Source organism: Solanum dulcamara, chromosome 4 (assembly GCF_947179165.1).
Source record: "Solanum dulcamara chromosome 4, daSolDulc1.2, whole genome shotgun sequence".
Lineage (NCBI taxonomy): Eukaryota > Viridiplantae > Streptophyta > Magnoliopsida > Solanales > Solanaceae > Solanum > Solanum dulcamara.
Genome location: NC_077240.1, coordinates 45,573,011 through 45,585,042, shown reverse-complemented (window position 1 = coordinate 45,585,042; position 12,032 = coordinate 45,573,011). Strand labels below are relative to the sequence as shown.

Genomic DNA, 12,032 nt, shown 5'->3' with positions numbered 1-12,032 from the left:
TTTCTTGTTTGTGTTTCATGAATGGTTTGTGTAGTCCCTGATGCGATCGGGAGTGATTTCGGTGATTTTAAGACTTTAAGTAGATTTTTTATGAGATAATTCACTTTGGTCAATACTACGAGATTCGAGCATCGGATGGTGATTCCGTCAGTTTTGTTGCGTCTGCAATATTGATTTCAATGTACTAGGGTGGTTGGTTAGAGCCTTCAGACCTTAGAGTTTGTTTTGAGTATTTTGGCTAAAAGTTCAGTTTTAGGCCTAAGAAAGTTTCATTGGGTTATTTAGGTTATAACAACTTTTTTTCAGAAATTTGATGATTTCATTAGCTCCGAAGTATGTTTTATGAACAATTTGTACTAATGGTTCATGTTTATAGGGTTTTGAATATGTTCTGAGGGTCAAAAACATATTTTGAAGGGTGCTGGTGGAAGTTTGCCACAGTCAACAAACCCTTTTTGGTTGAAATGTTTTCGTATTTTGGGTTGCTTTCTCCTTTTTTCCATTTCCACCATTGTTATTCAATTGGAGCTTTTGAGAAGGGATTTTTTAAAGCAATCTTTTGAGAAAATAAATTGGAGAAACTCTCTTTATCATTTCTAAATCATTCCCAATAATTTCATCTACCAAAAACAATGCAAAATAAAGATTTCAATGTGGGTTTTGAGGTTTTTCTCCCGAATTTCAAAACTAGTAATTTCATGATTTCAAACTCGATTTCTACTTGATTTTAATAGAATTTTCAACCACGAATTCCTTTTGATGTGTAGAACCTAATTTTCAAGTAAAATACTAGTTTTATCCTTTTCATTTTCGAGGTAAATTTTGAACAATTTTGACCCAGTTCATAAAACATGTAATATGGGTATCTTTGAACTCTTTTTGATGAATTCTTTCCATTCGTGATAGTTTTGGGTCATTTCAGAGTCGATATTTGAGGTTAAAGCTCAGGTAGAGTGTTCTGGTGAAATTTTTGGCCTTTGATATTGGTTTGGCTATTCTTCTTGTAGATAGGGATTGGGTAATTAATTTTTCTTATTTCATAGGCTTTGAGATGGGATTGTAATATGAATTAAGATTGTTCATTATATTATGATTCCATGTGTGGGGGCTTGATTATATTTGGATACCCATGTGGGGGCATGAGTATATTGTGATGCCCATGTGGGGGCTTATTTGTGTGGTTTAGCCTATGTGTGGGCCTTGCTTGTTATTTTATATATTTTAGAAGTATGTGATTCATGAATTACCTATAAGAGAGACTGGTAACACTAGTTGACTTTGAATGCCTGAGTGAGGGGTTGAGTTGGGATTTGGATCAAATTTTGAATAAATGAAATGCTTTTTAATGGAGTGAACACTTACTTCAAATAAAATCTTTCCCACAATTTTCGATATGAGGGTGTATATCATGATTTGGTTGAGATTTGATAATATTGAACCTTTTGATATATCTTAAGTTGATTGTTGTGCCCATGTTATATGTATTGTGATGCATTCATCCTCATTCATCATATCATGGTTCTTGAAAAGTTGAAAAAAATAAGACACTGTTTTATATCGTTCATCACGAGCTAGGTAGCAAGTTGATGATCTATTGACATTGTGATTTGGTATATGGAATGCAAGTCCCCCATGGGTCCTTTTCTGAAAGCCTTAGCTTGAAAGGTGTATACTCATCATTGCATTATCACATTTCATTGTATTGATCTTTGAGTTTTTTAACTTGTCTGATGATATGTGGAATTGTTCTAATCATATGTTTTTAATTTACTCACACCGTTCTTTATAAATTAGCAACACCAATGTCGAAGTGGGACTTGTATGTATACAGGTGGAAGTGTTCCTTAGCTTATTTCATAAGTTTGATTAATTTCTTAAACTCAGCCAGTCAAACCTACTGAGTAGATATGGATTGTACTCACCCTTTTTTATATGTAACTTTTGATACATATTCTAGTCAGGGTACTCCTCGTGGCGGTTAATCACCTCTATCAGAAAAGTTTATTTTGGATTGGTGGTGATATCATATGTTCCGGATCGCCATTAGTTCCATCTTCAATTTCAATCTTGATTTCTATTTGGACACTTGTGATGTACTTCATACTAAAAAATAGTATTAGATGCTCTTTATACTTATAATACTAGCATTTGAGAAATTCTTTGTTATACTTCTTTTCTTTTCATTTGAAGACTAACTCCCCGTTTGGTATTCTCGTGTGTTATTTATTATTTGGATTACACATTAGATTGTCTTTTGGGATGTATTCCATCAAGACCTCAATTTATGGGTCATGAGAAAATGGTAATAGAGCACTAGATTCATCGGTCTCATAAGTTAAAGAGCAGGGTGTCTAGTAGAGTCTTGCAGATAAGAACATAGATGTTTGTACTTATCTTCAAGAGGCTACAAAACACTTAATAGGAGAAATTTCTTCCATTGATTTCTTTCATGCGAGTTATTCGTACTAAGTGTTGTATACCTCTAATCTGTTCTTTCCGAGTTAAAAGTATTGGCTAGATTCGAGAAGTCTGCTCCTGCTTAAGTCTGATCTAGTGAGGAACCACTCGAGCTTAATTATGAGTATCAAGATGTGGAGCAGTAGACTGAAGAAGTGGAGAAAATGGTCGGTTAGACTCTCAGTGTTGGATTTCAAATTTTGGGTATCTAATTATCCCCACTTTTCATGTCTCCGAGAGTTGTGGCTCTACTTATTTCTGCTAGTGTTTATATGTCTACTTTGGGGTTGAATAGTTTTGAGAGATTTATTAGAGTATTGCCTCCCAAGTTTGATGGTATGACTAGTGAGGAAGCTTATGACTTCTTGACTGAGTGTCAGGACAGGTTTTTCAACCTAGGTATCTTGGAGACACACAGAGTGTCTTACATCACTTTTCAGTTTGTGGGAGTGGCTAAGGAATGGTGGAGATCGGTACTTACTCGTACGCTTGAGCCATATAGTCTTCTTGATCAGTGCAGGTATGAGTTTGGTAGACTGTAGCAAGGTTCTCTCTAAATTTCTGAGTATGAGAGTCATTATCATGAGGTTTCTCATTATTCCTTATCGACTGACCCTATATAGTTTGAATGGATCCATGAAGGGTTTCGTCGTATATATTTGGGAGGCCACAAACTCTGTTGTGTTACTAGGTGGCTCTTTTCAGAGTATTATTAACCACGCCAGGATGATTGAGAGTATCCAATAAGCTAGACAGGGTGGCACCAAGAGGTTCCATTGTCAGGGTAAGTTTAGTGGTCATTCATCTAGAGGTAGAGAGTATTCCTGTATGGGCACCTAGGGTTACCATGGTAGACCATTGTTTCATAGAGTAGTGTCATGCCCCGATAGGTTACCCTAGGTGTGTCCATAATTCAGAGACTATTACGGGCCCCAAGTGAACAACTTGGTCCATTCACTCATCCAAACTCTCAACGAAAGATGCAATATAACACAAAGGACCGATAACTCAAGTGGGCACTCAACACCTCATTAGTAATGAAATGATATATTAAAAATACTCAAACATAATATAACCCTACATCATAAAATCGGTAGTCAAATCAAGGTTTAAAAATGGACTTCAAAAAGAAATCCATCTAACTCGACTCTGTCACTGAACATGAAGCCTCCAACTCAAAACTAGAAAGGTGCCATGACAAGTCCAAGGCTACCTCAAATGGTTATCCAAGAGTAATTAATGAAAGAACATAAATGAAGCCCTCCAGATGTAGGGAGGTCTTACTAAAGCCTAAACGGGACTTAGTCTTGAATGATGTGCCTGTTGAGGAATTATATCACTTGTATGTGCATCATAAAATGATGCACGCCAAATGGCGTTAGTATATAGAATGTACGAGTATGTAATATAACTGAAACAAACTTGCTCAAAGATACTCAACATAACTCTACTCAACTTAAAAACTCACTCCAAAATAGTTAAACTCACATAATCAACCGATATGTACAAAGAACATTTTAAAAGATATGAATAAGTAAATGTAACTCATTAAATAAAATAAATATGATATTTTATTTCATTAGCGAGTTTCTCTAACCAAAAATCATCACTTATGAGATAGTGATGATGTTGTTGCCACATCCATCCAAAAACCTTGCCAGAGTAATGGAGATCAACATTTATGAATTGAATCATCAAGTCCTCTTTTGGGACAAGAGAGGCGTAGCCTCTATCCTATATTGGTTATCTAGTTATGGGGTTTGAGTGTATCAAACTCTTACCAAACTCGGTGCTCATTACTACTCCCAAAATATTTGCTCATATTAACATCATCATTTAGTCTCATTGTACTTTTTATTTAAACGTCACACTCATCTCATGACATCATCATCATCATTTCCTCTTTATTAATCATGAAACTGCTTGGTTAAAAAAAGAACCATTTATGTCGTCATCAAAACATCATGTTGAAAAACCCTCATTTAGTGCTACTATCAAATTCATCAAACTCATTTAAAAATATGCTTCATCTCAATTCGGAAAGAACACTTTATTTTATACATGAAATAATCAATCTCGACCTCAAGTAATACATGGACAAAGTATGACCATAACTCAATTAAGGTTCATGTAGATGAATGCATGGATATATGTTCCAATGACTACTCAACATTAGGGAGATCATCAATACATAAATAAATGCAAAAAACTTTATGGAAGTATCAATTGAAATCAAGGACTCAATTCTATAATTAGGGTAAAGCTCCGATCAAACTCAATTTTAAAGAATTACATATTGGACGCATGGGCGGACTCAACCCAACACTCTAAGTAGCCTTAGATACCTAGAACTCGAAGAAAAATCAAAAGTTGGAAGATGGAAATGAACACTTGAATCCTAGATTCTTTCTCTTCTCCAATCCTTAATCTCAAATAAACTAAGTGATAATGAGGGCTAAGAAATATAGAGTACTGTTAAAGGACTCAAAATAGTCCCAAAACGTCAAGGTTTTGATTGGGAAAGGGTGGGAAAAGACCAAACTATCCTTCATAAAAATCTGATTTTGTTGGTATACGGGTCGTTTCTACAGCTCATCGAAACTTGGATGAGCTATAGGATCCAATCGCCCTGTCAAACTCTGAAAATTGGGTCTATGAATCTCTACTACGAGTCATTTATATGACTTGTCAATTTGAGCCTAGTTACACAATGGTACAAGGGATTAGATCGACGACCTTAAGAAGCAAACAAAGGATTTTTCAAGATGAAACTCGGCATTCCAAAACTAACGGCGCTTGCTGCGGTACTCATGCTGACCATGCTACTAGCCTAATTTGGCCATTTTAAAGTTGACAAATTGTCAAAATTCTTTCTTGAGGTCATTTTCCTAAAGCCATGGCCAAAGTCAACTTTTTAAGTTATAAAGGCTACAAAACAAGGAAACGGTCCTAAACTCCATACGAAAGACCATGAAACCAAATAATTAGTTCCAACAAGTCATAAAAGACTTTGGGTCGCCATAGGAACGTTTTAAACGATGGAATGAATGCTTAAATTCAAAATAGACCTAGAGGATCATTACAACATCCACTACTAAAAGAACTTTCGTCCGTGAAAGTAAGAGACAAAAAGTACCTGAAAGATCAAATAAGCAGGAGAAATGTGCCCGCATATCTTGCTTTGTCTTCAAGGTAGCCTCCTCGACTGGACGATACCTTCAATGGACCTTAACCACAGGAATGACTCTTGAACGTAAGTATTTGACATCTCTGGTGAAAATAGCAACTAGCTCCTTATTATAGCTCAAGCAGTTATCTAAGTCGACCGCATCATATTGAATCATATTGGACTCATTTGGAACATTCCAGCGCAGCATCAAAACATGGAAAATTGGATAAATAACTGAAAAGGACGGGAGCAAAGCTAACTCATATTCAACCTCACCAACTGTCCTTAATATTTAGAAAGGGCCAATATACTGGGGCTGAGCCTGCCCCGCTTCCCAAATCTCATCACACTCTTCATGGGAGATACACGGAGGAATACTCATTAACTAATGGCAAATCTCAATGGCCGACGCTTATGATCCACATAACTCTAGTGTCTACTCTGAGATATCCTGAGCCTATCATGAATCACCCTCACATAATCTAAGGCCTCTTGCATCAGGTATGAATAGTGCATCCTGGGTTCCACAGATTTAAACAATCTAAGAGGAGAGAGAAAATGCCTACCATATAAGGCCCTAAATAGGGCCATTTATATACTAGAGTGGTAGCTGTTGTTATACACAAACTCTACGAAGGGAAATAACTGATCCCACGACATCTAAAATCCATAACATTAGCCAATAATATGTCCTTCAAAACCTATATAGTACGCTCCAATTGACCATCGATCTGTAGGTGGAAAGTTATGCTAAGGCCGACACTGTTACCCAACTCTTCTTGAAAAGTCCTCCAATAGCTAGATGTGAACTGTGAGCCCCGGTCTAAGATAATAGAAACAGGCACACCATTAAGGAAAACCACCTCCCGAATGTAGATAAAGGCTAACCTCTCAGCACTGTAGGAATTATGAATGGGAAGTAAGTGTGCCGCCTTGGTCAATTGATCCACAATGACCCAAATACAATTAAGACTGTGGGAAGTGTGACACAAACCCACAATGAAATACATGGTGATTTGCGCCTATTTACACTCGGGAATGGGTAATCCCTAAAGCTCACCACTAGGCCTTAAATGGTTGGCCTTAAATTGCTGAAAACTAAAACAATGAGACTCATAATCCACAATATCTCTAGCCATGCTGCTCCACTAGTAGTGCTGCCTCAAGTTGTGATACTTCTCAGCGATGCCCAGATGGATAGAATATATGGAGTCATGGGCCTCGCTAAGGATCATCTGAATCAAGCCCCCAACTCTCAGAACACAAAGTCAACCACCAAACCTCAATACCCCAATTGAATCTAAGGTAGCCAAGATGGTGTCACCTCCTAAAACCCGATCTTGCAGTGCAACTAACTCCACATCCATAAGCTAATGGTTGCAAATCCATTCCAACAGAGATGACTAATCTCCCACATAAACTAGCACACATTGGGGATCAGAAATATGAAGTTGAATCATCTAGTTAGCTAAGGACAGGATATCCAAAGCTAAGGGTCGCTCTATAGTAAAATAGAAGGCTAGACTACCCATACTAACTGCCTTCCTACTAAAGGCATCCGTTACTACATTCGCCTTGCTCAGATGGTAGAGATTAGAGTGGTCATAGTCCTTTAGGAGATCAATCCTATGGCATTTCCTAGAATTACGATCCCTATGGCTCATAATGTACTGAAGGCTCCTACTTTCAATTAAATCTAGCATCAAACTCCGTAACAGGTAGTGCCTTTAAATCTAAAGATTGAAAACTGCCAATGCCAACTCTATTTTATGAGTGGGGTAATTTCACTCATGCAACATAAGCTACCTCGATGCAAAACTAATAACCCAACCCTGTTGCATCAGCATATAACCCAAACCAATGATGGATGCATTATAGTAAATGGTGAATCCCTCACCCTCAATTGGAAGAGTCAATATAAGGGTAGTGGTCAGCAACTCCTTGAGCCGTATAAATATCCTCTCACACTCCTCCAACCACACAAATAGGAGAACCTGGAGAGTCAACTGTGTGAGAGGCGCTGCTATACTAGAAAACCCCTCAACAAAACACCAGTAGTACCCTGCCAATTTGATGAAGCTATGAATATTAGTCACAGAGGTGGGCCTGGACCAATTCTGAATAGCCTCATTCTTCATAGGATCCACCTTAATACCATCCTTGGATACCATGCTCACCAAGAATGTAATGGACTAAAGACAAAACTCTCACTTTGAGAACTTGGCACAAAGCCTCTGATCTCTCAATGTATGGAGCACTACTCTTAAATGCTGCTCATGCTCCTTTTGGCTCCGCGAGTATACCAGAATGTCGTTAATGAAGAATATGAAAAATGAGTCCTAGTATGGCCTAAACACTCAGGGCATCAAGTCCATGAACTCGGAGGGGCGTTAGTCAACCCAAAACACATCACTAGGAGCTCATAGTGGCCATAATGAGTCCTAAATATAGTCTTATGGACGTCCAGTGCCCTAATCCTCAAAAGGTGGTAGATGAATCTCAAATCGATCTTAGAAAACACAACGACACCCTAAAGCTGGTCAAATAGGTCATCAATACTAGGCATGAGGTAATAGTTCTTCACTGTCACCTTATTCAATTACCTGTAATTGATGCACATCCGCATAGTACCATCCTACTTCTTAACTAACAGAATGAGAGCACCCCAAGGAAATTCACTAGGCCAAATAAATCACTTATCCTTGAGATCCTCAAGCTGAACACTAAGCTCTTTGAGCTTTACGGGGGCCATACAATATGGTGGGATGGAAATAGGATGAGTGCTTGGCTGTAAATCAATGGAGAAGTCAATATCACATTCAGGAGAGAGGCCAGGTAGATCGATAGTAAACACATCTACAAACTCTTAGACTGTAGACACTAAATCAACTGTAGGGCCTTTCCTACTAACATCTGTAATACAAACCAAGTATGCTAAACACCCTCTAGACACTAATCTCTAGGACCGAACAAAAGATATCACCCCAACTTGCATGCGACTAAATAAGCCCTACCACACCACCGGACGAAATACCAGGCATGGCTAAGGTAATGTTCTTTGCATAGCAATCCAAGACTTCATAGTGAGGGGTTAACCAGTGCATACCCAGAATCAAATCAAAATCCATCATATCAAGCAACATGAGATCAACCCTAGCGTTACACCCCTGGATAGTCACCATACAAGATATAAAAACCTGATTCACTACTAAGAAATCACCTACCAGGGTCGAAACACGTAATGGGTTAGCTAATAACTCCTTTATCATACTTAGCCATAGGTAACAATAAATAGATATACAAGAATATGTGGAGACTGGATCAAATAAAATAGATGCAGGCTAATTGCATAATAAAACCGTATCTGTGATCACATCGTCCGAGGCTTTAGTCTCTACTCTAGCTGAAGCTACATAGAAATGGGCTTGGCCTCCTCTACCCTACATATCGACCCTGCTTCCCTAAGGATCTCCTTGTTCTCCCTGATGACCACCCCTGCAGTCCTGGCCGCCTCTAGCTGAAGGTGCTAGTACGGGTGTAGGTCTACCTATCTGTTGAGCTGGTAAGGCTAGCCTGCACTGAGGGCACTCGCGGGACTAATGATCTATATTCCCGCACTCATTTCAACCCTGGAATGGTAGCTAAAATTTAGAGGTAGAGCCCACCTGCGAACTACCTCAGCCCTGACTCAAACTGGTACTAGAACCAATCTGATGGTGCTGATCACCCTCTTAAGTCAAAAGAAATGACTAGAAGGGGTGGCTGGACTAAACCGAATGAAATCTCTAGCGAGATCTATCATAGGACTCTCGGGGACTAAAGAGGCGCCCATCATAGCTATCCTCATATCTAGATCTCTTGTCATTGTCCCCTTGGGCCTCATGATAGAGTTGCTCATATGTGTGGACATGGTCTACCACCTCTAGAAATAAGCCACACCTCAGACTAAAGACTGAGTCTCGATCCTTAGCTAAAGCCTCAATCCCTTAATGAAGCACAAAACTCTCCCCTCCTTAGTAGGTAAGATCATAGCGGTATTCCTGGAGAGCTCGTTGATTTGGGCCTCGTACTTCAATACTATCATAGAGTCCTACTCCAGTCATAAAATCTGATCTTAGAGCTGATCTCTGTCATTCCTAGGTATAAAACATGCCAACAAGGCCTCTCAAAACTCAGCCCATGTCACTGGTGGGGACCTAGCTGGCCTGGTCTCTAGGTAGGTATGCGACCACTACCTAGCGAGACTGTCTAACTGATAAGCAGTGAAGTCGTCTCCTCCTGACTCCACTAAACCCAAGGTCTATACCTGCTCGCTAAAAGTAAGTAGTAACTTATGGTCATCCTTACCCACAGCCCTAGAAAAGCTTAGCGGTGATAGTCTAATGATCACCCCGAGCATCTTCTGTTTCTGGAGTGGCATGACACCCTCTAAATCATCAGGTTGAGCAATCAGTATAGATGGATGCTAAACAATCAGTGCTGCTGGTGTAGGATGGTCCTGCATTATTGGAGAACCTTGAGTTGAGGCCTACTGCATACCCCCAATGAAAGCTAAAATCTGAGCGAACATCACTTGCAAGCTTAGTGTTGCGGCTGGCTTAGGCAATGGCTAGGCTGGTCCTAGATCTAGCTGCTAGTAATGTACTAGAGCTAGTGGTGGCTCCACCTCTAGTTCCGAAGTCTACTCTCGGCCCTGACCTGTTGCAGTAGCCCTGGCATGACCTCCTAGTCGGCCTCTACCTCCAACGTATGTGCAAGTCACCCTGTAAAAGAGTGGAACACGTGAGTTTTCAAGAAACCAACCAGATACACACTGCACGACAGCGATAAAAAGGAAATGTTCTGAAAAACATTATTTAGCCTCCAAAGGATAAGGCACGAACATCTCCATACCGATCCGTAGGGCTCTACTAGACATTAGCTTTGTGCAAGTAAGACCAGTGAACTTGGTGCTTTGATACCAACTTGTCACAACCTGATTTCTAAGATCATGATGACGCCTACTATGACCCACCAATAGGCAAGCCGACCCATATCCCGAATCTGCAAAGACTAGGATGTCTCGGTAAAAGACCAGCAATCTAATCTAAAATATAAAGTAATAATAGGAACATACAATCAAAGGGCGAAAGCAACTAAATATATATATAAACAAAAAGGATCCCTCTTAGAACCTAAAATTCATATGTACAGCGCTGCTAATAAAAGAGTACAAGTCCCAAAAGTGGACTATGAAATAGAGTTGTCTCAAAAAGTAAAATATACGCAAAATATATGTATTAAAGAAGATAGGTAAATCTAGAATACATTATGCTCACCCTCGCCTCCGATCAAGACTGTTGTTGGCTCGAATCAATGATAGTAGCTAGTACTCGGACCTGCATCATGAAAACAGATGAAGTGTGTAGTATGAGTACCAAAATAATAGTTACCCAATTTGAATCATAGGCTGAATGAGCAAAATAAGCAAAAGTAAACTGAAATATGAGTAAAATATCACTATCAAAGACATGACAAGAAGTAAATATGCGTATGTAAATGAGCGTATTAGCAAACAAAGAGAAAGAACCTAACCAACTATGCGGGCTCCCATAAAATTGATGGGTATTATCTTGCACAAATAAAGAGAAACCACATGCAAGGACTCTCATAAGCCCGATAGATGCAAGAATTGCTGAATTGGTCAGGGAATTAGGATTAAACCATGTGCAAGCTGGACCACGGACTGCAACCGGGTAACTGTAGCTAATGAGTCGACATAAGTAGGCTAGACCATGGACTTTAACCGAGTAACTGTACCAAGGGTCGAGCATGGGTAAGCTTGACTGCGAACATTAACTGGGTAACTATATCTAGGAAGCCTAAACATAAGTAAGCTGGACCACGGACTTTAACGGGTATCTATAGCTAAGGAGTCGAACACAAGTAAGTTGGACAACAGACTTTGATCTGGTATCTGTAGCAAATGCATCATACCAAATTAGAATAAGTGACCAACTGTGCATCACGGGTACTACCCCCAAACCGAGTGTCATCAATGCACCGCTCTAGCCCGAACCAAATATAACCTGAATCGCCATGAAAACATCCAAAAATCAACAACCGAGCGATATAGAATGATGGGAGAATAGGGTATTATGGAGGTAAGGTCACAAGTTGAGTTACTTCTTAGCTAAGGCTCAGATTATCAGACTCAAGTCTGCTATGTAATTTTACATGGAGCTAACCATCAGAAGAGACGTTGAATAAGGATTAAGCCCCAACGGCACAAAAATCGCGCAAGTCTAAGGCAATACTAATGTAAGCCTAGGTTAAAGCCAAACATGCTTCCAAATGTGTTACCACAACACAACATTCATTATAGGATAGGAACAACTAACAACCATAGGAGTTATGCTTACATAGT

The 12,032-nt window shown here is 39.3% G+C and overlaps 1 protein-coding gene across 1 annotated transcript in view; it reads right to left on the bottom strand.

Moving 5' to 3' along the window:
* LOC129884236 (uncharacterized mitochondrial protein AtMg00860-like) overlaps positions 1 to 7,797 on the bottom strand; it is a 31,972-nt gene extending 24,175 nt beyond the window's left edge. Inside the window, exon 1 of the mRNA XM_055958566.1 lies at positions 7,458 to 7,797. Coding sequence (XP_055814541.1) covers positions 7,458 to 7,797 — 340 coding nt within the window. The remainder of the gene's footprint in view (positions 1 to 7,457) is intronic.
* Positions 7,798 to 12,032: the final 4,235 nt, after the last annotated feature.